Source organism: Pygocentrus nattereri, chromosome 5 (genome assembly GCF_015220715.1).
Source record: "Pygocentrus nattereri isolate fPygNat1 chromosome 5, fPygNat1.pri, whole genome shotgun sequence".
In the NCBI taxonomy this organism is placed as follows: domain Eukaryota; kingdom Metazoa; phylum Chordata; class Actinopteri; order Characiformes; family Serrasalmidae; genus Pygocentrus; species Pygocentrus nattereri.
The window spans coordinates 31,788,192-31,816,067 of record NC_051215.1 but is presented as its reverse complement, the minus strand read 5'-3'; the positions used below and the strand labels follow the sequence as shown (position 1 = coordinate 31,816,067).

Sequence of the window (27,876 nt, the reverse complement as noted above, 5' to 3'; positions counted from 1 at the left end):
GACAGGTCTGGACTGCTGGCAGGCCAGTCTAGTACCCGCACTCTTTTACTATGAAGCCATGCTGTTGTAACACGTGCAGAATGTGGCTTGGCATTGTCTTGCTGAAATGAGCAGGGATGTCCCTGAAAAATAATCAGTCCTGAAAAAGACGTTGCTTGGATGGCAGCATATGTTGCTCCAAAACCTGTATGTACCTTTCAGCATTAATGGTGCCTTCACAGATGTGCAAGTTACCCCTGCCATGGGCACTAACACACCCCCATACCATCAGAGATGCTGGCTTTTGAACTTTGCGCTGATAACAATCCAGACAGTCCTTTTCCTCTTTGGCCCGGAGGACACAAGGTCCATGATTTCCAAAAACAATTTGATATGTGGACTCGCCAGACCACAGGACACTTTTCCACTTTGCATAAGTCCCTCTCAGATGAGCTCGGGCCCAGAGAAGCCTGCGGCGTTTCTGGGTGTTGTTGATATATGGCTTTCACTTTGCATGGCAGAGTTTTAACTTGCACGTGTAGATGGAGCGACGAACTGTGTTCACTGACAATGGTTTTCTGAAGTGTTCCTGTGCCCACGTAGTAATATCCGTTACAGAATGATGTCGGATTTTAATGCAATGCTGCCTGAGGGATCGAAGGTCACGGGCATTCAATGTTGGTTTTCTGTCTTGTCGCTTACTTGCAGAGATTTCTCCAGATTCTCTGAATCTTTTGATGATATTATGGACTGTAGATGATGAAATCCCTAAATTCCTTGCAATTGCATGTTGAGAAAGGTTGTTCTCAACAATGTTGTTGTGGTGGTTGGTTAGTGTAGTGGGTAACACCTCTGCCTTCTACGCTGTAGACTGGGGTTCAATCCCCACCTGGGTAAGCTCCCTACACTATACCAATAAGAGTCCTTGGGCAAGACTCCTAACACCACCTTCGCCTACCTGTGTATAAATGATCAAACTGTAAGTCGCTCTGGATAAGAGCGTCTGCCAAATGCCGTAAATGTTGTTCACAAAGTGGTGAATCTCACCCCATCCTTGCTTGTGAACGACTGTGCCTTTCTGGGATGCTCCCTTTATACCCAATCATGTCACTCACCTGTTTCCAATTAACCTGTTCACCTGTGGAATGTTCCAAACAGGTGTTTTTGAGCATTCCTCAACTTTCCCAGTCTTTTGTTGCCCCTTTCCCAACTTCTTTGGAACGTGTTGCAGGCATCAAATTAAAAATGAGTGAATATTTGCAAAAAACAATAAAGTTTACATTAAATATCTTGTCTTTGTAGTGTATTCAATTGAATATAGGTTGAAAAGGATTTGCAAATCATCATATTCTGTTTTTATTTATGTTTTACACAATGTCGCAACTTCATTGGAATTGGGGTTGTATAATGCCATTCTTCTGCATAATTATATGCATATAATATGCATAGTTTAAAATATATATAACAAAATGTATGCATTTTATTACCAAAGGCACCAGAACATGTATTATTTTGCATTAAGCCTAATTGTACTGATAATTTATCAATATAACTTTGAGATGAGTCTGTTCAGGCTGTCTAATGAAGCAGAGAGGCTGAGTCAGGCTCATGAATCATGCTGAGCGCATAGTTAACTAGAACAGATTTTAAGAATCTGAGCTTATAATGCCATCTCCTGGCCACTACAAACACGGTTTCTGCAGCAACATGGGTACTATTGTATATGCAATAAATGTTGGCAGACACTCAATCATCCAGTGTTTATTCTGAAATCAAGGGCATTAATAGAGAATTTGTCTCCCCTTTGCTGCATTGAAAGTCTCCACTCTTCTGGGAAGGCTTTACACTAGAGCCACAAGATCATTCAGCTGTGAGATCGTAATTGAGATCGGGTACAGATGTTCGATGATTGCTCCAAAGGTATTGAATGGAGGTCCATCACTTCAGAGATTGCACTGCTCCACAGCACCAGTGCTGGTGGGCTTTATACCCCTCCAGGTGATGTTTGGCATTGGGTATGGTGATCTTAGGTTCAAGTGCAACTGCTCCAGAGTGTCAACTGGTAATATATTTTGTATACCTTTGTGCACAATTGAACATTGCAATGTGTTTGTTTAAAATGCACTTTAAAGTAACAGCGAGACATAGAGAAAGGGAGACATGAAGAGAGAGGGAGAGAGAAACAAAGAAAGAGAGAGGCAGAGAAAAAGAAAGTGTCTACCATAGTGACTCACACATTATTGAACTACTGGCAATGTGGTCTCCATGGCAACGTGCAACACACTGTGAGACGCATCTGCAGAGAGCTGTCGTGACGAGTGTGTTGTTTCAATGAAATACGGGGTTTGAGGGTGGCATCTGTGTGTGTGTGTGTGTGTGTGTGTGTGTGTGTGTGTGTGTGTGTGTGTGTGTGTGTGTGTGTGTGTGTGTGTGTGTGTGTGTGTGTGAGAGAGAGAGAAAGAGAGAGAGAGAGAGAGAGAGAGAGAGAGAGAGAGATTACACTACTGTACAAAAGACTGAGACCAAACCTACATTTATTTAAAATAAAATGGCCATTAAGACAATTTATTTATTTTTCTAGTTCAAGAAAAAGCAGAAAACATATTGTAACAGCTGTCGAATGAAGACTCAAGTGAAGTCATGATTCTGATCTGAGAACAGCTCTTTAATCAACAACAGACTGAAACAGGCACATATATAACACAGAACCCATGGGAGAGGTCACCACAAACCACACACTTTACACTCCCAGTGACCCCCTCACCACACGCAAACACCCTCACCCCCAATATGGAATACCCCAATAACACACATATATAACTTGGTAACACTTTACGTTAAGGGTACATGACCTGTCAGTAATTAAGGCATTCACTAATGAATAACTAATCAGAAACTAATGAGTTATTAATCAGAAACAAATTATTATCATATATTAACAACCACAAGACTAAATTACTAACCCATGTACTAATCAATGAAGATGAAGGTAATAAAGGTTTTATTCAGTTCCTGAATTTATTAGGTATTCATGTGTTAATTATGCATACAAAAACAATGTTAGTACACATTGGCTCTTTTAGTTTCATTCTATTCATGCAAATTATGATTACCTATGTCACACTGCAATGTCATACTGTTACAACATAAACATAAACTGTTGTATGTTTAATAAACTGTAAACTAGTTTATGTACTGAAAAGAGGCTTTTGATTTAATTACAACTGTGAATTATCTTAATATATGCCACAGTTATTCTGAAACATACCACCATCAGAAACATGAAAGTGTTTCCTATTATACATCTGTTATTCTTTTTAAATATTTGCTATATCTAAATGTTTCAGTAATGAAACACAACAGTTTGAAACATAACACTTCAGCTGTTTTCCTGCAGCTGGAAATTACTGCTATTTTTCTTCACCAGTAAATGGCAGTCATACTATATGTCAAGTCTTGAGTGAATACCTCTTGTAAACCATTTAAGAGAAGTGAATGAAAATGTTTGAAATAATAAAAAATCATTTCAATATTTGTCTTTTCGCCTTTTTGCAATATTTCGCATTTTTCTTGCTTTTAAAGATGAGTTATGCATATGTATCCTACATTATATATGTAATTTACATCGCAGACATGTTTACACGTGGTATTGTTGTCTGAGTGTTGTGAGTACTGGTATGTATTTTAATGCCTCACCTATTTTTAGACCAACGTGTAAAACGTGCATCTGTGGTGAAATTGAATGGATTTGCAGATGCTATTATTTCTAAATTCTTTGTAAAGTGATTTAAATATTTGGTTTGGTGCTTAATTATTTGCAGTAAACCTTTTTGGTTTTAAGAGTAGTAAGGTGTTTGTGTTTCTCACGAGCGTTGAGTGATTCTAGTAGTAATATGTGGCATCAGGCACATCTATTCTGTCTGGTTAAAATCACATGTTGATGTTATGCTGCTTGGTTAATTTGTTTTTCCTCCTTTGGCAGGGACTCTTATTTTGAAGGGCTGTGTCTGCGCGGTGACAGCGCTTCACAGGGCCTAGCAGTTAACAGACTGGCTAACTGCGCTTAGCCGAGCGCTACCCTGGTGTGATTTTCTACCATTTCTTTTGTGCTCCGTTCTGAGTTTTTCAGTAAAGCTGAGTCACAGACTCGATCTTCAACTTGTGTGAGTTATTTGGTGACACCACTCGCTGCAATATGGGCATTCCTTTTCCGTATACTACAGTGATGTATTCACATGCTCTGGTTCTGTGTTTTGGGTAGAAGTCATAGGATGATGATAAAATATGCTTTTTTATTCCTGTGAATTTCGTCAATGTCATGTTTTTGTCATGATTGGCCACTCCCAGTCCTGTCCATGTGTTCACATTGTGTTTTGGTCTAGTCCACATGTTTTCTTTGTTTTGGTTCTTAGTCCAGCCCCCTTGTTTAGTGACTCTGCCTGTGTTCGTTTGTCGTGTTTGCGCCCCAATCTGTTCGAGTTGACTATATGAACCTGGACTGTATTAAACATGACCCTGGATTTGCCCAAAATAAAACTTGCTTATTTTAGCACATGCGTCTGCCTCATTGCTCCATGTTATAGTTTTGCATGAGCCATGTTGTACTTATCTTTCATCACTGATCCTGAGATAGCAAAAGAATGACTGTCACTTTGGAAAGAAAAATGATTAACCCCGGCTATTTTATTAGCTTTTAATGAGTAATAAAGTGTGACTGGTTCATCACTTTACTTTAGGGGGGGCAAACATTATGAATTCATCATGAAGAATCAGTATTTAATTAGTAATAAAGTGTGACTGGGTCATCACTTTACTTTAGGGGGAACAAACATTACGAATTCATCATGAGTCATCAGTATTCATTGCTTTCTTTATAGTGAATTGAGAATTATCTCTGCATAGTTTTCTATTTTTCTCACTCTGACACACCTCAACCAGCACAGCAGGAGCTTATAAATCAGTTGTTGAGTTCAATCAGATGTACTAGATGTGGGAAAGCACAAAAGTGTGCATACAATTAAGTATTCTCATAATCCCAGAAGAAAGGTGCTGCACTTTCCCTATCAAAAAGTAACTCATTTCTGAGTTCAGTGGTAATATGAGGCACTGTGTGTCAATATAGGAGTTAAAACATTTCATAAATGAGTACTAGTTGCAAAACAGTGTCAGTGTAAGCTTTTAATTTTATACAATAAACTTAACCTGACAGACAGATACAGGCAAATACAAGGGCTGCTTACAGAGCAAGATGAAGAAGATGGACATGATGATGATCGGATGATAGGATTCTACAGAAACAAACACAGTTGACTGATAATATTATTATAATATTCCAGCATAATAGCATAATAGCATAATAGCATAATATTCCAGAGCGCTGTGTCTCAAGGGGATCTGACATCAACATTAACACATGAATTCCAAAAAAATTCAGGCACTGAAGAAAGCCTTTATTACCTTCATCTTCATTCATTAGTACATGTGTTAGTAATTTAGTCTTGTAGTTGTTAATATATGACATTCATTTGTTCCTGATTAATGACTCATTACTTTCTGATTAGTTATTCATTAGTGAATGCCTTAATTACTGGCAAATTATGTACCCTTAGTGTAAAGTGTTACCCATAACTTAAACTAATTCCCATGAGCCTCTTCGCTGCAGGCCAGCTCCTGGTGAGCTGCAGCCCATGGCTGTCGCCACAGTTATTTTAACATAAAATTGCACAGCAGCCTCAACATCTAAATGTAATATTTTGGATTTTGGAAAGCAAGTGGCAGCTGGAACATAGCCCCCTCAAATGTCGGCCATCCTGGCGACCTCTTGCTTGTGCTGGGGCCACGTCATTGGTACTGCTGCTCCTGCTGAGCGCCGCAGGACTCCTCACATCTCAACACATCAAGTCTGGTGCTACCGAGGATGAAAACAGCATCAACAACACCTCTCAGCCACCCTCTATTTTCCACCACACTGTTGTTGCTAGCAAGGGTGCTACTCATGTGCACTGGAGCCCCAACTTTCTGCCTCAGTTCTACCACTGGTGATCGACCTGACAGACAGTGGTTGCCCTCCAGCTCCCCGATGTGCCCTTCTCAGTGTGTATGAGCCATGAGTAGGGATATCGATGAGCCCATATTGATGAGTGTGATGAGCCATTCACTGTTTGCACTGCACTCAACCAAAGGTCCGTGGCTGCCAATGATTCTCACGGCTGGCTTCCACTTCCCCATCAGCTTAGGCTCTCAGCATTGTCTGCCACAGTGTGGCCTCTTTCTGTAGTGCTAGCACACTACATGCTCAGCTGGTGGCGCTCGCTCAGGGGCTCCCCCTCAACCTCCTCCACTGCACAAACCTAGGCTAATCGTTGCTGCAATTCCATGATTCAATTCTCATTCAGTGGCTTCTGTTTTGCCAGCTTCTCTGCTGCCAAACCTTACTGTGCCAGCAAGTTTCGCTGCACCATCTCTGCAGTCGAAGTGTTGTTTCACTCCTTACTGCAAGGGGGTGCTATCCCACTTCTGACACCATATGCAGCATCTTGGCGAAGGAGGAGACATGAGAGAGGCTTATGATTTGTACTATTTGTACTACTAAGTGTCTTCATTAACATAAGTAAAGGCATGTAACCTCAGCCAGGGATAGCAGGCTCTTCACTCTACAGAAAACACAAGACACACACTAACTAACCCACAGCCCAAACCAAATAACATATACACATGTCTTAGACTAACAGAACAACAACATTAACGACATTAAACAACACCATTCTACATCCTTTTGGCAAAAGGGGGTGTGGTGGATGCCACAGCTCTGCATAACACACCTTTAGAGCCCCTTCTGTGAACTAGAGCAAGTGCAACCACCACAATATATTTTTCAGTATTTATTGTGTCTTCCTCATCTTCTTTATTACAGCTTCCACTGCTCTGAGGAGATTTGCTTTCAGTTTTTCAAAGAAATCTGCAGGGACATTTTTCAGACCTCCAAAGTTCAGTTTAAGAAGTTTGTTGACATTTTCTGCCTCTCATATCATTCAGTGATGCTGAGGTCTAGACTCTGGTGGTCAATATGTTGTTCTGAGAACACCAGCAGTTCAGTTGTCAAATCAAAATGTTCTCCTTTTTTCTATTTCCTTTTCTCAGTGAGGGCTTCTTGACAGCTACCCATCCTTTCAGACTCATAGCACTGAGTTGTCTTCTCATGGTGGAAGGATGGACATGGAAGGAGATGGGTCTTATGCTGTTTTGATGGTCTACCAGGTCTTGCATGGTTGTTGGGAGCCCCAGTCTTTTTTAATAAATTTTAAAACATCAGTTTTGTAAACTCACTGTTTTTTCACTTATTTTCTTTTGTCCTTATCCCTGTTTATGCAAGTGGATCATACAAATCATACATCTAATCTCCTCAGAACCATCCCTTGAAAAATAATACATTTTATGCCAGGAATGAAAGAAATGAAGAGTTTTGCTCTCTGACTTTTGCACAATATGCTAAAATGCTTTTTGCACTGAACTATCCATCAACACTTTTCTATCTTAGTATATACTGAGGCCAGATAACTGACAGACAAAGCTGAATTCAGTCTAATCATAAAGTGCTGTTGTATCTCCCCAATATAATGTGGCATCAGCCACAGGATCTTTGAATTTTTAATCAGTACTGTATTTGAAACAATTATGTACTGTGAACTCTTTACCTTTCTATATGGCCGTACCTAATGCATGTATTTCACATTGCTGCTACATATATCAATGGTTTCATTTCACATTAATTTTAACATTTAAATGTCCACTTGAATAAGTTTAGTGGTATGCTTATAGAAAGGTTAAAGGCGCCCTCTAATGTCAGCTTTATATTATCACACTCAATTCTCAATGATCAGATTTGTTTGTGATCTGGACAAATCTTAAATGCCACCTTAGCACTTAAGGCAAAGAAAAGATTATCTATGCCGTATTCAGACATACTCAGCATTTGTAAGCTATGTTTATCATAAAAATGTGCACTGGTTTATGATATCTCCTCCCCTGCATCTGCAACCCAGTGCATCTCAGCACTCATAGCCTTCATGAAGTACAGTTTGTGCATGGTATTGCATGAGAATCAACTAAGCTGTTTATGTGCTTTTAGAATTACGTTTTTAAATAGTACATTTTCAATAGGATTTTGGAGGATGTTAGGACCTGCAGTTGTACTGAAGCACTTGCCATCCATGATCTCCCAGCTGAAAAAAACAAACCAGCATGAATTCCAGCATAAAGCTGGTTTGTGCTGGTTGGGTGCCTGTTTAGCTGGTCACCCACCATGGCCATGTATCCAACACAGAACCTATGCTGGTCTGTGCTGTTTTCTTAGCCAGGCTGGTCCAAAGCCTCCTTAACTAGGAGGGAGTGGATTTTCATGAGAACAGTAGCCATGGCTCAGCTTGAAAAGGGGAAGTCAGAAAAAAAATGACCACCCAAAATAACACCCTGGGGGAGTTCATCTTGTAAAGGCGCCTACAGAAGAGGACGTTATGATTTGGAATGTTTGGTAGAGCACATGAACCAGCCATCAGGGTTGCCATGTTCACAGTTTTCCCACCAAATTGGGCTTCTGGTGGTTTCCTGCCAAATTTCAACTTCTGGTGGATGGCTTTTAAGCAAACTTTGGGCTGGAAATATTAGATCTACATTTGCTAAAATACTGCAGTTAACATGCCAGACGCCAAAGTTTGTTAGATGTAGCAACAGTAACTAAGCAGTCATGGCTTAGTAAAAGATAAAAGATAAAGCTAAAGCAGGTAGAATACACAACAACTTGAGCTCTGACACATTTGGTGAACTTGCAGTCCTCATTTGCACTTACATGTAGAGTGGCCCATTTCAAGTGCTCACGCGTGCCCTATATGCACCCTTAGTGCGGCTTTTTAGAAAGAATGCATAGATGTGAACTCAGCAGTGCCCTCACATTCAGAGTGGAGACAGCTGCCTGACCAATATGGAGGAGAAGACAATAGTCGGCTACAAGTAATAATGCATTTCTTAATTAATTTAACTTGTCATTACAGCTGCATTATGCTTGTATATCTATATTGAGCCACAGTAGATAAGCAAATTCGCTCATTTGAAAAAAGTATGACTGAAAACACAATTGCATCAATAAAATGTGTAGCCTATGTGATGCGTAAGTCTGTCCCAAATGCTTTTAAAAATAGCACCCTGTATCCTCTATGTTCACATGTTGTTCATGCCAGCAAAATGTGCACATGGAGGAAGACCACAGGGCTTAGCATGCCTTTTAAGACAGGTCCTCGACTTACCAAAATATAGACTAATAGTGCTGGGCTAAAATTTTGTCTTTATTTACTCAAATAAAAATATTGTCTGGGTAAATCAAACTATGTAGCACTTGTCAAAGCTACTCCTACACTTCACAACTGAAAAGCTGGTATGCAAAATAGTGACACTACCACCACACTACTGGGAAATTGTGAGAAAATCTCACAATGGTTCACTACTTGTAGTAACACTACTACCCAACATTGGTCATCAGTATGCAGATGAGAGCATTGTAAAAATGTGAAACAGAAAGTGTGACACTCTGACTAACTGGCAGTTAAAAAAGCCAGCATTAACCTCCCTTTTCTCCATTAAAAAAATGATGAAGCTGTGGGCTTCTGTGTCTGTGTGCATTCACTGCCTGACAAAAGTAAAATATTATTTCCAAAATGTCCAGATGGGAATCCTTAGGGCCTTCTAGGGCAGTAGAGAAGGACTAGTGATTTCTGACAACTGAAAAAATGTAAAATATAATATCTGTCATTTTTAAATTGATTTTTTATTCAGTATAATTATGCTTGTGTTTAGACTCTGTAAGTATTACAGTACTACTCTTCTTCCAGTGCTAAGGGTAGGATAGAAACAAAAGATTATATTCTTGAAAACGGGATTGTTAAGAAAGGAAAAGAGCGCCAGGCCTCTCCACCCAAATAGTCTCTGCGAAACTGAAACAAGATAAAATACTACTATGACTGTCACAAGCTTCAAGTAAAACATGGAATAGCTGTTATGAGTTTCAAATGTCAGTGTTTGGTCTCTTTTTCTATTTTTTTATTTTAATCTGCCTTTTTGAATAAGAAGCTAACTTCAGCCTCAACAGAAAGTGTTCACTCAAATCGACGTTAGCTTAGCAGTAATGAAATGCTAGGATCTAGTAGGGATGCTATCAGAGGTTAGCATTACCATTGAGGTGGGTTTTTTCCTCATGTTTTGAAATTATTTTGACTTTTTTATGACCCAAAAATTTAGGCCTAGCTCTAATAGCAACAGGTTGCCACTAAAAATGATGTGATTCACCTTTTAAAAGTGCAGTGATTGTAAGAAAGATCTATTCCAGTGCAATAACAGTATGAGAACTCAAAGTGTGAAAGTGCAACATCCAGTTAATAAAACATGAAACTCTAGCTGAAGCTGTGGCCACTGGAGGATTCAGAAGGGAATTAGAGAAATCTTTGCTGATGCTATCACTGCTTGCCTCAACTCCATCAGTTAAACCTCACCCTCTGCCTTTATGAACTGTAGTCTATCATTATTCATTATTCACAACCTTCCTTTTCTCCTCGTTGAGACACTTTATTACTACTTCCTTCTACCAGCATTTCAGGGGGAGCAGACAGGAACAGTATTTCATGTTGACAAGCAGTAGATGTTCTTTAAAAGAGCATTCCAGCCTAAAACTAGCATTTAGTGTGTTATTTTTGTGTTATGCAGGACTCTGTATTATGTACCTTAGTCTCAAATATACCATATAACCACTGCAAATACCTACACAGCAACAAAAATATATGCTCTCTGATGAAAACTTCCACTTTTGTTGTTTTTCAGTTTTTGACATAATGTGAAAATATCTGTTGCCTTTTACATTGTGAGTAAATTTCATGATGAATGGACCAAAACAAATGGTCTAAAATGACTTGGAAACAAGTCTGGTTTCATTGACTTACATTAAAAGCGATGTATTTTTTTTCCTTCTTTCGACAACAGTGATATGCAGAGATGTAGAGGCTAATAAATACAAACTTGATTTTTGGCTTCCTAACAGTAACATCTATCTTGTAACAACAGTAACAGCTATCTGGTCTGGTTGCCTTCTGCATTAGTCAGCTAGTGGGGTCCTAAAAAAAAAACATGTATCTGCCCCTCAGTAGTTTTCCAAATGTTTTCCAAAAGGAGTTTTTCCTTAAGAGCTTTCCTAGCCTTTACATCAGTAAATTTCACTCTCCACACTACTGTGGCACCACTGTAGCGTGATGTAGCAATGATTAGATTACTCATTTTGGTTGGAGTGCAACTTTAACATAAAAACAAACGTCAGGGCCGATTTTTCAGTCTTCATGCAGTTATTATTGAATTCACCACAAACATTCAAACCATACAGCACAACACAGTTAATATTTTTTTTTACAAATAGTAAAAAGAGACCTATGTTTTTGAAGAAGACCAAAAAAATTAAATTGCCTGCTATACATATTCAAATATTGTAATCAGCGCTGTAAAGATAAGTATCTATTAGTAATATCTGCACGTGTTCAAATTTTTCATAAAAAATGCTTTTACCTATCTACTATCCTTAAATTAAAAAAGTACTCACATACATAGAAAGCTACCTAAGTGATATATACCAAATTCATTTGAAGGGAAATAATAAATGATTACTGAAATAAAGCGAACAAAGAAGAAATCAGAACATTTCCATGAGAAGTCTGGCTCTATGCTCAGTGATCAGCTTCATAATCATGGCCAACTTAATTTAATCAAACAAAACATTTGAATACCTCAGAAGAACCACAAAATACCGCATGAATACTTCAATTTACACATCATATCCTGCTTGAGCTGCTATGGTGCCAGTCGCTCATGTTGGCTGTGCTCTCTCTTGTAAACATGCACAGCACTAGCTCTCCCTCCACACTGTGAACTCAGGGAGCTTCCGCTGGGCTCACGGGAAACCAGTGGAGGTTGAGGAGTTGCTGCTGCTGCCCCTCAGGCCTCAGTAAAAAGATCTACATTTTGTAATGTCTGTGTTTGTGTGGGTCCCAGAGGGAGCGGGCAGCCCCATGGCCGGCGGGTGCTGCTTTACAGGATGGCACAGAAAAACTTCTTCTCCCTAAAGGGGTTTTCAGAGGCAGGCACAGGTGACAGCAGAGGGTCCTCCTTGGCGTGGGCTTCGCAATATGACATCAGGTCCGCCGCCGCTTTGGACACCTGCCAGTCACATGCACACACACAAAAGCATAGGTGGTGAGATCAAACACATTTTTCTGTATAAAATAGTGAATTTACAAGGAATAAAATAAGATTTACACAATTTCTCCTTTTCAAAATGTAGATAACCAACCAAGACATTTTAGTGTCTGAAGTTTGCTTCTTTAGTTTTGGACTGAAATAATGATGCTATTAAGTAGCTAACAAATAATGGTAGCTTATAGAGACCAATTGGCGTCATACAAACAGCATCAGACACATCAAACATGTTATCTAAAAAAGGGGTCTGTCTAAGTGTTGGCCTTATCATTGAGAGATTGTGAGTTCATTCAGTTGATGCCACCCTCGTCCCTCTCCCCACCACACAGTGTAATGTTAGACAGCGTGAGGGTCTGTTAGCTGATGCAACAGAACTTCAAGTTAGTGTTGAGACAGTTGAGCTGTCCAATGACATTGTATCAACAGCAGTTTAAAAAAAAGTGGTGCTTCATATGACTTTGAGGAAGCACATGCTAGCCTTCACTCTCCCAATGTGGTAGCATTGTGTGATGGAGGAGGCCTAGCTAGCAGGTGAGGAGAAAACTGAGAAAAAAAATAATATTAACAAAAATGCCACACCATAAATAGTACTCTGTCGCTTACGGGACAACTGTAGGATTTTTTTCCAAGACATTTTGAATAATTTCTTTTGGTCCATTCATCATGAAATTTTCACACATTCAGCTTTTTCAATAAATAAATAAAACAAAAAGCAACAAAAATTGAGAAACAAGGTTTTGTCCCCAGTGAGAGGATTTGCAGCCGTCTTTAAAGCTCAGTCTTGGCTATTTTAGACAGTGTCAGAAACATATCTTTGCTGACTGACTACATTTGTGGAAATTTGATTTGTTGCTTTAGTTTTATTTCTTTAATACTTTTAACTAGTATTGTTGTCTGTAAGTGTATATCTTTTCATACTTTTATCCGGTCAATGTTGGCCTCCATCTTGAGTTGCTCCACCAGTTTGCGGGCCTGGGCGATGCTGGCGGTGTTGTTGCTGGCCATGAGGCTGCTGGACCGGGCCACCTAAACGCTACAAGGACACACGTCTGTATTAACACATGTTCAATCATTCTAATGAGCACATTTCACTCACTGAAGGTATTAGAGCTGTTAAGAGTTTACAACAGATACATTTTCCCTTCCAGCACACGTGCACCAAACTCACATGCACTGTGTCACTGGTTCAAATTGCCTCATGTGCTGCCAAGCAACACCATGACAAAAGGAAAGTGGATTTGACAGTGTTTGTGCTGTGCGCTGTATCCAATGACATTACCATGAAGACCAATGAATGCAATCAACAAAAAATAGTCAAAAAATGTACCTCAAATCACTCTCCAGTATTTTTCACCCAATAAACTGATCCCTTGAGTCTTTTGGCTCAAGGTCACTCCTCTGGCCCTCTGGTCAGATTTCTGCCTGTAGGGAAGACAGTAAATCTTTAGATCTTCTTCAGAAGGACATCAAGCTAGACACAAAGGGTGATTGTTTTCATACGTAAAGGAGTACTCCATGAATTTTATACCTAATACCCATCTGTCATATGTGTATTGTGTGGCTGAATATCACTGACACTAATTTTGACTACTACTTATACTACTTATCTACTTAGTATGTAAAAAAGAACAGAAAACCCCTGTTGAAATACATTTACATTAGAAGCAAACGGGTGAGTGCTGAAGCATGCTTATAAAAGAAGCAGCTGCCCATCCACTTTTATTGTAAGTATGTTTTGAATCAAGGGGTTTCAGTTTTTATTAGGACATGGAAACTCCATAAAATATATGTGCCATGGTAGTGAAAAGTGTGCTAAAGGTGGGGGAGAGCGGAGCACAAATCTAACACATTGTGATTTTGTTGAAGAATTTTTAAAATGTATTTTAGCAAGCAAAACATCTTTGCCTCAAATAAAAACATAAACTTCATAGCAGCATTTATAGTAAGCGAAGCGAGCACAAGCGTTACAACTAAGCCCATAGGTGGAGTTAGTTGAGACAAATGGAGAAGTTAGATGTAAAAGTCTTTAAAGTAAATTAATGCAAAATTGATGTTTTAAATTTATACTCTCAGAAATATAGGTATAAAACTGTCTCTGCGGCAGTACCCCTCTTGTCACTAGGGTAGTACCCTTATGGGTACATCTCAGTACCTTTAGTAAGGGAATAAAATTGTACCATAATCCACTGAAATTATATTTCCTAAGTCATCTTAACTCCACACACCTGCCTCACCCCCAGGCATTTCATTTTAAAAATGAAATATTAGGTTATGAAAAGATACAAATATGTACGTTTCAACTGGAAAAAAAAACATATATAAGATACACAATTAGATGTTAAACCCCTGTTTACATTGTTTGTATCTTCCTGAACGAGAATTTACTTGCACAGTACTTTTATTTCTAACAGGGAATATGTGGATATGGACTTGTCCTATTGTTTCCCTTTGGGAAGCTTAGTTGCAACACTATTAAAACTAACGCCACTATGTGGTAAAGTACACCAGGGTGTACTTTAGCCTGGCCAGCTCTCACTGTGAGTTGGGAAAAATGGTCCGACATTAGAGGCACCGAATGATTCAAATATTACATTTGTGAATTCTGTTACTTATGCATAAAATTGTTCAAAGCAAGAGTGCTCAAAAAGCCTTTTTACAATGACAAATACTTTTATGATTCAAAAAGGGTGAATCTTAAGACATATATTTGTCTGATTACACAGACAATATTGCTGTGTGACTATGAAAACATGGCTACAAGAATGTTCTACTTTAACTACATATAATATCTATGTTTCATTTCACTCTGCAGTAGCTTGTGCCCAGATTCTTACATACAGTAGTTAAAGGTATGATTCCAAAATACTTCTCTAAATGTATATCCATTAAGACCTACTTATTTGAAGAACAATTATGGGCCATGCCCTGAATAGTGCACAGGTGTGTGGAGCAGGGGGGTTAGTGTCACAGATTGATCCCTGCATGATACCTCCCCAGAGTTATTAATGTGTGTGTGTGTGTGTGTGTGTGTGTGTGTGTGTGTGTGTGTGTGTGTGTGTGTGTGTGTGTGTGTGTGTGTGTGGGTGTGTGTGTGTGTGTGTGTGCATATATTTGCCTGTGAGCATGAAACTCATTGTTGTGTAATATTACCACATGGACACCAACAACATGTTGTGTCTGTGTGCGTGCACAAGAGTGTGCATTTAAGTCATGTGTGGTGTACTACCACATGGATATTGATAGCAAGCTGTGACACACCTGTCATAACTGTGAGCTCAAAGGGTGTGCAGTGTATTAGAGTTTTTAATCTCAGTGGGCCCACCAGCAGAAAGGTTAACCACAAAGGCCCACTAATGAGAGCGAACAGCAGGGGGCGCCAGAGTGTCAGCTGTCACAGTGACCTCATTCTCATTAATGAGTCCAGCTCAGCTTGCTGGCTTCAATATGGCCAGGGAAAGTAAAAGAGAGAGAGAATGGCAAACAAGAAGACTTTATTATACTGCTCTGTTATGTTCAAATTTTCTCTGACTGCAATTTAAACTGATTCACTCAGATACATTTAAGTGCAGAGCCTGAGTTTACACCCAGATTCAGACGTGCACAAGCCAAATGAGGAAATGAAAAGATGTTGCAACTCTGAATTATCTGAAGGAACACAAGGGTTCAGTGTATTATATTACCCTTTTCAAAACCTAACTAACAAAAGCTGACTAATGAAATCAGTCTCGTGATGTTAAAACCATTACTGAGAATGCTTCCATTCTTACCACATTATCTCCAATCGCATTTCCTGCCCTTATTGCATTATTCTTCTGCGTCACTTTCTAATCAGCAAATAATAATATTATTGTCAAGATCAGGAAGCAGAACACCATTATTCCGAGGATGTCGTTGGATATTTAGCATGAAAACAGCATTTACACTCATCGGCACAACAGCTCAGCTCCAACTTCACTGACCTCCACTGGCCTCAGTGTTTACACCGCAGAACGATTTTAACAGCTATGACAAATTCTAAGCATGTTACACTGTTTTCATTAGCGTCCTTCATTACTTCATTTTTTGAAAACAAGGCCACTGAAATCACTAACCCTTCTTTAGCAACGGACATCAGTTGCTAGGCAACCGAGACAGAGAAACATCCAGCTGAGGTGAAATGTTCCACTCAGTGTGGCCAGACCCAGGCCAACTATTAAGGAACTCTCATTTAAAGAGCACAGAGCTGACTTCATAGCTGTGCTCTCAAACCCCACTCTCTGTAAATCAGGACTGAGGAGTTTTGTAGAGGCGTAAAACATCAACACACGTCTGAGAACTTCAGCTGTTTGAGATCACAGTTCCTGTTTGTGCTCGCACCACATAGCTCACAGCTTTACCTTATAGGGGCTCAGAAAGAGAGAAAAAGGGAGAGAGATAGAGACAGAGACAAGGAGAGAGGATGGGGGGGCAGGGTGAGAACAGCTTGGCACTTCTGTGCTGTGCTCTGTTATGTGAGGTGTGAGGTGCAGGAAGTCAGATGGAATGATCTCAGATACTGTCTAAAAAATACTCTTGTTATAATAATAACATCAAGAGCAATCCAGCATTGCAGCAAGTGTATCTCAGTGATGATCAGGTTTAGATTCTGTGTGAGGGTAAAGCTGCAGAATATGACCAAAATACAATTATATTGCAACATAGTGCACTTCCAATATGTGTTACATGTATTATATGTATTAAAAATGCAATGGTGAATTGATAATAATATGATTTAAAACTGGCCTGTAATTTATGACCAAAATAATTAGCATGAATGGCTGAATTAATCAAAACACTCATCTGGAGCTGTGATTGCTCAGGACAGTACCTAGAAGGGCCATTTTTTATTGCAGCTTTCTGTGATTTGAGTACTGCAAATGTCAATCACAATATAATGTGTGGCCATACAAATGACCACATAACCATCACTGATCTTTCTGTTTCTGACACCTTCTGTTCACTCAAAAATCCCCTGAAAATCCCCTGAATCTCTATTGATCATTTCCTCAGATGATGATGATGTGCCTATGGTGAGTTTGGGAGAAGGGTGTGGATAGTTCTGATTAATCTGGACTCCTGTAATGAGGGCCATATGCCTGCTCTTTACACAGCGCTGCCCCCTACTGGTAGGCAGAAAGGAATTAGAGCCCACAAACAATCCTCTCGGCACTGGGTCTTTAGGCACTGTTGTCACATTCACGAATGTAAGCTGTAAAACTGAGATTTAAAGCATTGGGGTCTATGTTAAAGTTGGCAAAAAGTCAAACTGACATGATTTTCCACATACCTTAAATGCATGTTTGTTGTCCATTTTGCTTCTTTAGTTTAGAACTGGAGCAGCTAGGCTAATATTGCTATCAAACAAGTCAGTGTTACCCCAAATACATGCCAAAATAAAAAAATATTTGCTTTAAATTATGTCAAAATACTATGTAAAATTGTTTTTTTTAAGGAAAGATAATAATGGAAATACATTATAATCCACAAAACATCTTGCTTTCTGAGCAGTCTAGTATGTTACTGCTAGCTACTGAGAAACTTTCTTATGTTTTTATGGTTCATAGTAATTTGTAATGTGTTTGAAACCACATCAACTTGTCTGTGTGAGCTGAATTAACATCCAGATGTGTTTTGAGCAAATTGAGAGATGTTTTGAGAATATATTTACAGAACTCTTTTAGGAGACTATCAAATGCTTGTTAGAAACCTTAGCCTCATGGCTCCAGTTTGACACTAAAGAAGACAAACAAGTCTTTACTGAACAACTACATTTGGGACAAATGGAAAATCATGTCAATTACATTTACATTACCAAAGAGGGTGCTCATTTAGCATCATCATCACACTATATTGATGTAAAATCTGAAGGATGTCATAAACGTTCTGATAAGTGCCACCATGAAGAAATCATGCCAAAGCACCCTAAAATGCCACTCTACAAGCTGTAAGCCAGCTGATGGAAGCATTGCTCTGGCCTGTTCTTCTTTAAATTCTCATAACCAGTTAATCACATAACTTTCAGTAAGATACAGGAGACAAGAGTGGCTTGAGCAGAAGAAAGGGATGGTGTTTTGGACTGTATGTTACTGGAATTTGTGCTCTAAGTGGCCCAGTACTCACTGCCTACTGCCACACTTCTACAGAGATGGTATATTGATATCAGTGATTATTGTTAACAGGTCAAAAAATGGATCTGATTCAATCATGTAACAAATCTAGCCTGAAATAATACACACTCACATTGCGTGATGGGATGTTTTTAGCTGTGTATTTCGTCATTGTCTAAAAAAAAACAAGTATCTCCAAAATAGCAGCTTTATAGGAGAAGGCAACATATTCTTTCATGTTAATGTAAAGACATTTTACTTTGGAGCATTTATATTGTTCCATTCATTATCATTTATAATTATAATGTAAAATTTTAAAATTAATAAAGAAAAAGAAAAATGGGACAAAATAGAGACAGTGGCGATGTGAGTGTTTGTGTAATTTGAGCATAATAGCCTACTCTCATCTTAAATTAAGTGCTGCAATTAAAACAGCTTTATTTAAAAATTTAAGCTTATTCCTTTGTAAAGAAAAAATACTGAATTGCCATAGGTTTCCCTGTGACCTCAGCCACAAAAATCAAGCTAGTTAACATTCCTATCAACACCATCAGCACAAAACGTGCTGATTTGGCTTATGACATTAACAAGAAAATCACTGGAGATTAGTGGTCATCAACACTCCCCTTAGACATAGGCCTAATTGCAGAGCTCAGTTTCAACCCAGATGTAGCACATTTAATCTAGTCGATCAAGGTCTTCTGCAGATGTTGATTAGCTAGATCAGATTTAACAGATGAGATTTAAAAATAACTCTGCAAGAACACAGACCTCTCTGAGATCCAGACTGAGGTCTACATGTTCTCAGAACGACTGGCATGTTCTCAAAGACAAACCTCACATCAGTGGCAGCTTATTAAAGCTGAGGCTTTTAATATACTCATTGTAGAATTAGGATTGCAGAAGAAACATCTCCCTGTTCTTACAAAATTTTGTGTGCGAACAGTGCAGTGCATCCTCTTCCTCTTTCCCCATCATGTTCTGCCTCATACCCATGAATATTTTCTCTTCCCTATTCCTAAAATCTGACCTTTGCTGTTGAAACTGTTGTTCTCCACTTGTTCACTTCTGTGGCCTTCTCTGGGAGTAGGTTTGGTTCTTCGGCCTCTGTATAAAAAAGGAAAATAAAGAAAGAAATCCATGTGGTCAGAGTCCATATAGTCAACATCACACTAAAAGAGTCTGCGGTGAATTACTGTGACAGACAAGCTTAAAGGGCCCCTATCATGGAAAACAGCATTTGACATAGTATATACATACTTTTAAAGTTTCAAAATGAACCATTCATTTCAGTTCATATAGTCCATGTATGAAAACTAGGCTGAAAAAAACAGCCCACTGTGATGTCACAAAAACAACATGTTTGATGATAGCTGTTTTTTTTTTACCTATAGCAGCTTAACTCTGCCCATCTGTCCATGCTGACATTTTTTAGGGAGTGTTTCAGCCTGGACTGATTTTTGAATCAGATTAGAACTGAGGTTATTTACATGTTTCAGTCTTAAAGGCACAGTAACAGTATTTAATTTTACACACGTCATAAGTGGACCTATATACAAGACAAATGTAGGATTCGGACCCTTAAAACATAATGAGAGGGAGTCTAAATATCTTCAAAGTTTGGCATATTGATTTCATATTTGCGATGAACAAAACAGACAATTGAGAATGTAAACTATTTCAGCTTTGACCTCACCCTTCCCTCTCTCTCTCTCTTTCTCTCTCCCTCTCTCTCTCTCTCTCTGTGATAAACGGGCCAATTACTCTGGCAGAACAGCTCTGCAGCGGCAGGGAATTCCACCGTCATGAATCACTTCCACACAGAACGTTCCAGCAACGTTTCATCTCTCCACATCTCCCCTGTGTCAATACCGACTAAAACCGAGCCGTTTAGACATTAGCGTCCCCGAAAACCTTAGAGTCAGAGAATCTGAGTCATCACTAGAACATTATATGCTAAGCTCCAGTGTTCTTCTGACATAACTCACTGTGTGTGAACACATAATTGCCTGTTTTCCACTGGAAGCAAGAGAGGACATCAGAAAATGTGCTTTTTATACAAGCATTTGAAGCCAAGCGCACAGCAGCACAAGCCTCATGGTCATAGAATAATGCTCACAGTGGCTGCCAGAGAAGCCCAGCAGAGGGTACAGGCCTGTTGGTGTGCCTGCAGTTAGTGGCACAGCTGTTAGACTGTCCACTTCTTCCCTCGTCACCATGGTCTTTGTGAGAGAGTACAATGTTCCCTAAAGGCCTGATCGTATCAACCAATTTCACACATTTTTGCTCACTGAAGTTCAAACTGCAGTTTTGTGCTGGCCTACATGTGTGCATTACTATTCATTTTTTGATAGGCTGAAATGCACACTAGCAGATTTGTAATCAACAATTGGTATCATTGCTCATGCATTAATTAACTCAGTTGTTTATATATTTGTGTATTTGGTGACAATGGCTGGTGTAGTGGCAGTTCTGTCAGGCCAGAGATTGGTATGCCATTTGATAACCAGTTCACAGAACTGATTGCCTGAAAGGAATTTAAAGCCCTTCAAGAGAAGCAAGAAATCTCTCTCAGTGGTGTCCTTTGGAATGGTTGCTTAATGCTTACTGTACCTATTGTTTTGGCATGGCTGTAATTTTTCGAATAGTTTTTGTTCTCTATTGGATTTTTGGCCTTTTTTTTAAAAGCCTTTTCCCAGTCAAGATTAGCTTTCTCATAGGCCAATAGCAAAACTAGAAGATTTTACATCATCAAGGTTAGCTCTTCAGCTGAAGGTAAGAAGCATCATTATTATCCTTATATACATGTACATACAATACTGTGTAAAAGTCAGAGACCACCTTTGATTTATCTCATTTACAGTCAGAATGGCCATTAAATAAATGTTATTCATTTTACAGAGGATCTTTCTGAGGCGGTCAGGTATATCATAATCCACTTGCATAAAGAAAAGGAGAGTCAAAGGGAAATAAGTGAAAAAAAACATGAGTGTACAAAGCTAGAGTTAATAATACTATTGTAAGAGAAAATTATATCCCTACAAGTCATGCAATACACCAACAAATCTAAAAGAAGCAAAACACTTGACCACCTGGACTGACCACCCCAGCATCTCAGACCTCAATACCTGTGAATGTGAGGGAGATAATTTAAGAAACATAAAATGTAGTCACTTACAATACTGAACTTTGGAGGTGTGGAAAAATATCCCTGCAGATTTCTTTAAAACTGAAAACAAGTCTACTGAAAAGAATAGCTGCAATAAAGGCAAAGAGTGGACATGATAAATACTGAATAATGAATAACTTTGACTTGTCTGAAAATGTAACAAATTAAATTTCCGATTTTTGGATAGCATTGTACTTCATCGGTTATATAGAGTGTTTATGAAGACCTAGTTGGGCTTTTTCTTTCAGTTCTGTTTTTTGCTATTTCTAGATATAGGTAATGTTCTATGTTCCATTTTCCAAGTCAAAACCACTACAACACAGGGGCAGACTTCCAGAGAAAACCATAACTTTGAACATCTAAAGTAGCTGCATGACATTTAACTAAATCATAAATAATCAACTGTGGAAATAAGACTACAGACTAGGACGTATGTAAATGTATACAAACGTGTGCATAAACTGTATGTGAGTGTTCCTTTGCCAGGCCCCAGCAGACACGGGCAGGTTTAATAATTCATCGTCTGAGCCCCATATGGCAAGGAGAGGGAGAGATTTTTAATTACGCTGCTCTGCTTTCACACCAGGGGTCTCCCACTGCTTACTTACACTCCTGTCTCCACTCTGACAAACATTTACAATGTCTCAGACATAATGTAGACTAAGGAAATTCAACAGCTACGCCATGTCCAGTTACACCTACTGCTGTAATGCAGCTTTGTTTGGCATATTTCGGAGTGGAGTCTCCAAACCTTTAACCTGTAGAGGTCATAGCGTTCATCAGTGATTAAAAATATTTGGAATTTTATATAATTATCCCTAATTCATATCTCATTGAAACAAAATTGCGAATTGTAGACTTTCCATTGACCATGTCAAAGGTAAAGATATTCTGATTTGAATTTAGTGAAAAATTGTTGCTGAAAAGACAAAAACATATTTTACATTTTTGCCATTTGGTGGTCATTTGTTGACACTGAACAAGTCAGAACTGCAGACATGGATAAACAGAATGTAAATTAAACACAAATGCACTTCCATATTTAACTGCATAATTAATCATATAGCTATGATGGTAATATCTCTTGACTACTAAAGGTTAAATCAAAATCCCTGCTAGAGAGTGCCTGGAAAGAAAGATATTGCATTGGGCCTGAAAAGTTTCTACCGATACCCTTTGCTACAATGTTACAGCACTTTAACGTTTACCAGCAAGCGTAAGCAATATGAATTCAGGTTGTTCTGCTTACACAATTCTCACACACCGCTCAAACAGTCTGTGAAATGCTTATCCTTTGTCCATGAAACGCTTCAAAAATACAACTCTTGTTGACCTGGTTTTAGCTCACAGCTGCAATGAAGGAAGATACACTCTTATGACTCAAAGCTTCCTGAAAAGTCTTGATAAAATTTTTAAAATGTCTTTTCAAAATGTCTTTGGCCCTGGTCCTGAACTGGAGTTCTGTTTTAAACCTAGACTATCCCAAAATCAGAGACAATTTGTGGATGCAGAATTCCTCGAGCACAGTCTCCTCGATGGTTTCTGCATTTCAGTTTCTACTGTACTGACCTGGTTTAAATATTGCTGTTACATGTAGCAGCAATTATTTTCACTTTTATTATTCTTAAACTGCATGAATAGGGGGGGCAATTCGGTGGCCAAGGTAACAAAGTGGTAAAGATGAAGACCTATTCCATTTCTAGCTTTTTATGCAAAGACAAATTATGGCATTGAATGAATGCGTGACTCAACGGAAGCTGTTTTTTTTCCACTTTCAATCAGATTTCAGATGTAACCAGTGTCCCCAGACCACCCCTCCAGGTTTGCCACTGATTTATCTTATATTTTTTGGGATGTGATATTTTATGTGAAAAATATATTTGGAGGAAGAATTTTATATGAAGAACCATGATGTTTGGTTGGTGTACAACACTTTTACTAAAGGAAATACTGTAATGTAGATTCTTTATCATCAGCAGTGACTATATATCTTTATTTGTATGTTGTCCACAGTTGTAATTTGCACATGGCTATGAGTAAAAACCTGATGAGACAAATTGCTGGTCTTTCACCTGAATGAGGGGTTGAAAAGGCTTTAATGATACCAGTTCCAGAGAACATTTTGTTTCCAGGGAAACCAGGGAGCAAATGTGTCCATGTGTGTGTGCGTGTGTGCGTGTGCCAGTGTGTGTGTGTGTGTGTGTGTGTGTGTGTGTGTGTGTGTGTGTGTGTGTGCATGCATATGTGTGTGTTGCTGCAGGGTGGGTATAAACATGGCTTCCTCCAGAATCCTCCGCTCGGCCAAGAACGCCCAAAACTCCCGGGAAGTATCAAACGTTCAGGCATCTGCACTCTCCACATTCAGCCTAAGATTGTGCAAACCGGAGTAAACACACATACACACACCAATACACACACACACACATTACACTACTAACAGAAATGCTAAACAATGCAACTCCAGAACTGTGTACACTGACATAATTTGGAAATTTCCTCCAGCTCTCTTAAAGGACATGGACAAAGGGCATGTTCTACTTGGCTTTTCCATGCTCACAATGTGAAGTTATAATCAACCTTTAGCATCTCCGCCAAACACTGCAGCTATTTTAAGACTGACTAGACTTATTACACCTTTTATCCAAGCTTTCTTGACAAAAACATGGAAAAATCTGGTCAGATCATTGTTGAGCCAGAATTATTTCTTGACAATCTCTAAAACTGTTACATTACAGTAAAAAGGTACCTTTAAAGAAAAACTGTAACTTTACTGAAAAAACATTCTTTAATGCCTTATTTGGCCAGGGGCTGTTGGCAGGCCGAGAGTTTTATTACACACTTCTATAATCTAGGAATATCTCAACCTGTTTGCACTGAAGTCCCTGTAATTACTGAATAATACGTCTGGGCTTTATAAGTATGTAATAAGTCTGGGCTTTTAGGTGTTAATGTAAGGTAATGTAACTAGATCTTATTCCAAGTAATTGTGGAACATTTCTATTGTGCCATTCCTCATGAATAATTCACACAGTGTAAACGACAGCTGCAGTGCTCAAATAAAGTAAAAAATGGAGATATACTTTTTTGGACAGCAAGGTAGTTCAGACTGATTTAAATGGCGTGATGGAAAGGCAAACATTAAATATAAGGTACGGTCAATGATATCACTGTCACATCACTATCAGCACTATCAGCAGATACTTAAACAAGAACATGCAGTGTCACTGATGTGAAGAACTGCTCTTATGAAACAGCAAAAGCAATCTGAATGCCAATAGCACCTCTTGTGGAGAATTTTCCTATTGCTAAACATGAGCAAGTGAGTGAATTACAAGACAGGTCCATGAGGCTCTTCACATCTTCACAGTTATTTATATTTAAACAACATTTTAAGCCAATACTTGATGAGGTGTTTATTGTAGCCAGGAAGAGCAGAATATTTAGATAATACAGGGTTACTGTGCTTAAATATCTGCACTGTATTCATTTTACTGAACTTGGAAACTTGGAAATATATGTTACATTTTTCTGTAATGCTAATCAAGGTGGATCTGGTCTTAAACTCTACATTTTACATTTGTTTATACATCAGCATTGTCATATATATGTATATACATACATATATATAGATAGATAGATAGATAGATAGATCGATAGATCGATAGATCGATAGATAGATAGATAGATAGATAGATAGATAGATAGATAGATATAGAAAAATACCATTACATATGGAGTGTTTGAGTGTATATTGCTGAATTAAAAGACCACTGATGCACACACACACACACACGCACACTGACCAGAAAGGAACAGGATCACTGAAGCCCATTGTCAATTTGTGGCTTGTAGGGCACTTATTCAGTGGGGCACATTTGAGAAGAAGTTACTCTGTACACCATTCTGAAATTTAAAGCATAGTCAGGCCCACATGGCTAGAAGTCTTTCATTGTGAGACAAGCACAGTGTGCTGTGTACGTGGGTGGGGGATTAGACTAGGACACAAGGCAGATGTGAGGTGCTGCCTTAAAACGCTGTGATGACTGATTTGACACTTTTACAAGGCTTAAATATGGTTCTATATTGACGTAAAGAGGTCATGAATCATCCAGTGCCAAAATGTATTTGTGTAAGCGTTGTCTTTTTCTTTTCTGCCTTTCTTCCTTTATTGACTGTGTTGGACTGATGTTAATGAAAACATGATGCCTTTCCAGCATTACATCTACATGCCACATGCACAACTTAAAAGAAAAATAATCTGCTATATCTTTCCAAAAACATCCTTCTCTGAGGTGAATGTGTTCCTGTGGATCGTCTTAACTCTCTGTGTAACACAGAAGCACAGAATGTGCTTTTATTTTCTATTGCTTATTCATTTCTTTTTTCAGAAATCAGAGGCTAGAAGAAAACCAGGTGCACATAAAATGGAGCTGCAGAACCTGACACATGTGTTATGCTTGCTATATGTGCATGTATGTCACAGCACACATCCGTAATGAGACTTACATTGTTACGTAACGTGTCACATAGCTGTGGTTACCACAGAAGATAGAAAAATGCTTACAACAGAAGAGTAAGGCAGAACAAAGGCACAGTGGAGATGTATTCTAGGCTAGTGCTGAAGCATATTGCTTCAATATTTAAGTGTGTTGCTAGCAGGCATATGGACTCCATTCAGTGCGATTGGAAACAGTGAATGATGAGCTGTATTTGTTGTATAGGAAAATAGAACAGCATGCATAGCCTCCATCTACACCATTTCTGAATGCGTTATGAAGAAGCAAAACTGTTCAACAATTTTGAGAATTCACCAGGGACTCCTTAGGGGTTTCCTCTCAAAATGCTCCCCCTTTTTTCCTCCCTCTCTCCATCTCTCTTTCTCCAGTATCTTCTTCATCCCCTCCCCCCATGCTGTCCTCATCCCTCACATGGGCACACAGAGTAGAAAAAATGGGCCCAAAAGGGACATTTTCTTATGGATGATGTTCTACATAAAGATGAAGCTTTCAGTCATTCTGAGATCTATGTGATGATAATGCATTGAGGTCTACAAGCCAGCCTGTTTTCTTCAGCCCATTTTAACACTGATCTACACTGGCACACATGCGACGGCTGTGGACGAGTGGTGTATCCACGCAACACCGCCCAGATGGAACATTCTACGCACAGCCACACACACCCACACACACCCACACACACAGAAAGACAGTGTTCACAAAGCATTTTAATCAAAACACACATGTACGTTGAGCAAACACATAGATGAGGAGATCCTGGACCTTTCCCAGAGCCTGTTTTCTTGACTTCTGATATAACACGTCCACCTAGACCAACACATAGATGGATTTCCCTCACTTGCGTGCGCCAGCCAGCACACATCCGCACCTTATCAAGCTCTTTCTTCCTTTGTCACAGTGAGCTGAAGGGGAAGAAAAGAAAATATCTGTGGCTTACCTTCGTCAAGTGTATCTGCAATTATTTCCTCTTGAAGACACCAAAGGTGGGCAGTGTGCTGAAGTACTAGAAGCCAAAGGTTCTCTCACACACCGGACTGCTTCCTCACACTTTCGCAAACCAACACACACACACACACACACACACAAACACAAATACACACACACTCACACAGTCTGCTACAGCACTCTAGCTGACAGCCCTTCTCATGCTCCGCCCATCAGAGAGCGGAATCGCTCAGGAAGCCGACTCAAACCCACTTCCCCCCTCACATACTGCACACACACACACACACACAAACACATGCGTTCACACATACGCAACACATTGCATTGTCCATAACAGAATTAAAGAAGGCTAGTTACCTGCTGCTGCGCCTCTACAGCTGCCTCATCAGCTGCAGTTATGGCCCTTGCCCCCTTTCAGGCAGGCACATTTTATGTCAGGGCACCTGTGACACTAATTCCGGTGGGTGTGATGATGTGGTGCAGATGCAGCACGGTCTGCTCTGTGTAATTTCTCCTCTCTCTCTCTCTCTCTCTCTCTCTCTCGCTCTCTCTATCTCTCTCTCTCTCTGCTCTCCGGCTGGCTCTGGCACAGTGCTGACAAGGAGAAGAGATAAATGTGCACAAGCGCCCCTCCCCCATTGAGTGTGTGATGGGGGGGGGCATAGGAATGAGAAAGAGAAAAGAGGGGGGGGCAGAGAGACACAGAGAGAGAGAGTCGGGGGCGGAGAGAGAGGGAGAGACAGAAAGAGAAGGGAAAGGGAGAGTGGAGTGAGAAAAAGAAAGAAGGTTGAGACAGAAAATGAAGAGGGAAAGGGAGAAAGGTCAAATAGAAAAGCTAGAGAGAGAGATAAGAGTGTAT

The 27,876-nt window shown here is 39.3% G+C and overlaps 1 protein-coding gene across 1 annotated transcript; it reads right to left on the bottom strand.

Annotated features, from left to right (window-relative positions):
* Positions 1-11,338: 11,338 nt before the first annotated feature.
* On the bottom strand, positions 11,339-27,250 carry gng2 (guanine nucleotide binding protein (G protein), gamma 2). Its single transcript, XM_017690500.2, has 5 exons — positions 27,010-27,250; positions 19,417-19,493; positions 13,589-13,683; positions 13,180-13,294; positions 11,339-12,222 (listed from the first exon to the last, which is right to left on the bottom strand). Exons 4-5 carry the CDS (start codon positions 13,264-13,266, stop codon positions 12,094-12,096), a joined length of 216 nt encoding a protein of 71 aa, XP_017545989.1. The 5' UTR covers positions 13,267-13,294; positions 13,589-13,683; positions 19,417-19,493; positions 27,010-27,250; the 3' UTR covers positions 11,339-12,093.
* Positions 27,251-27,876: the final 626 nt, after the last annotated feature.

Excerpts from the sequence above, each read along its gene's own strand:
- gng2 (XM_017690500.2), bottom strand. The coding sequence starts at position 13,266 with ATGGCCAGCAACAACACCGCCAGCATCGCCCAGGCCCGCAAACTGGTG. Across the intron at positions 12,223-13,179 it reads CCAACATTGACCGGATAAAA|GTGTCCAAAGCGGCGGCGGA; the intron begins GTATGAAAAGAT and ends TGTGACTGGCAG.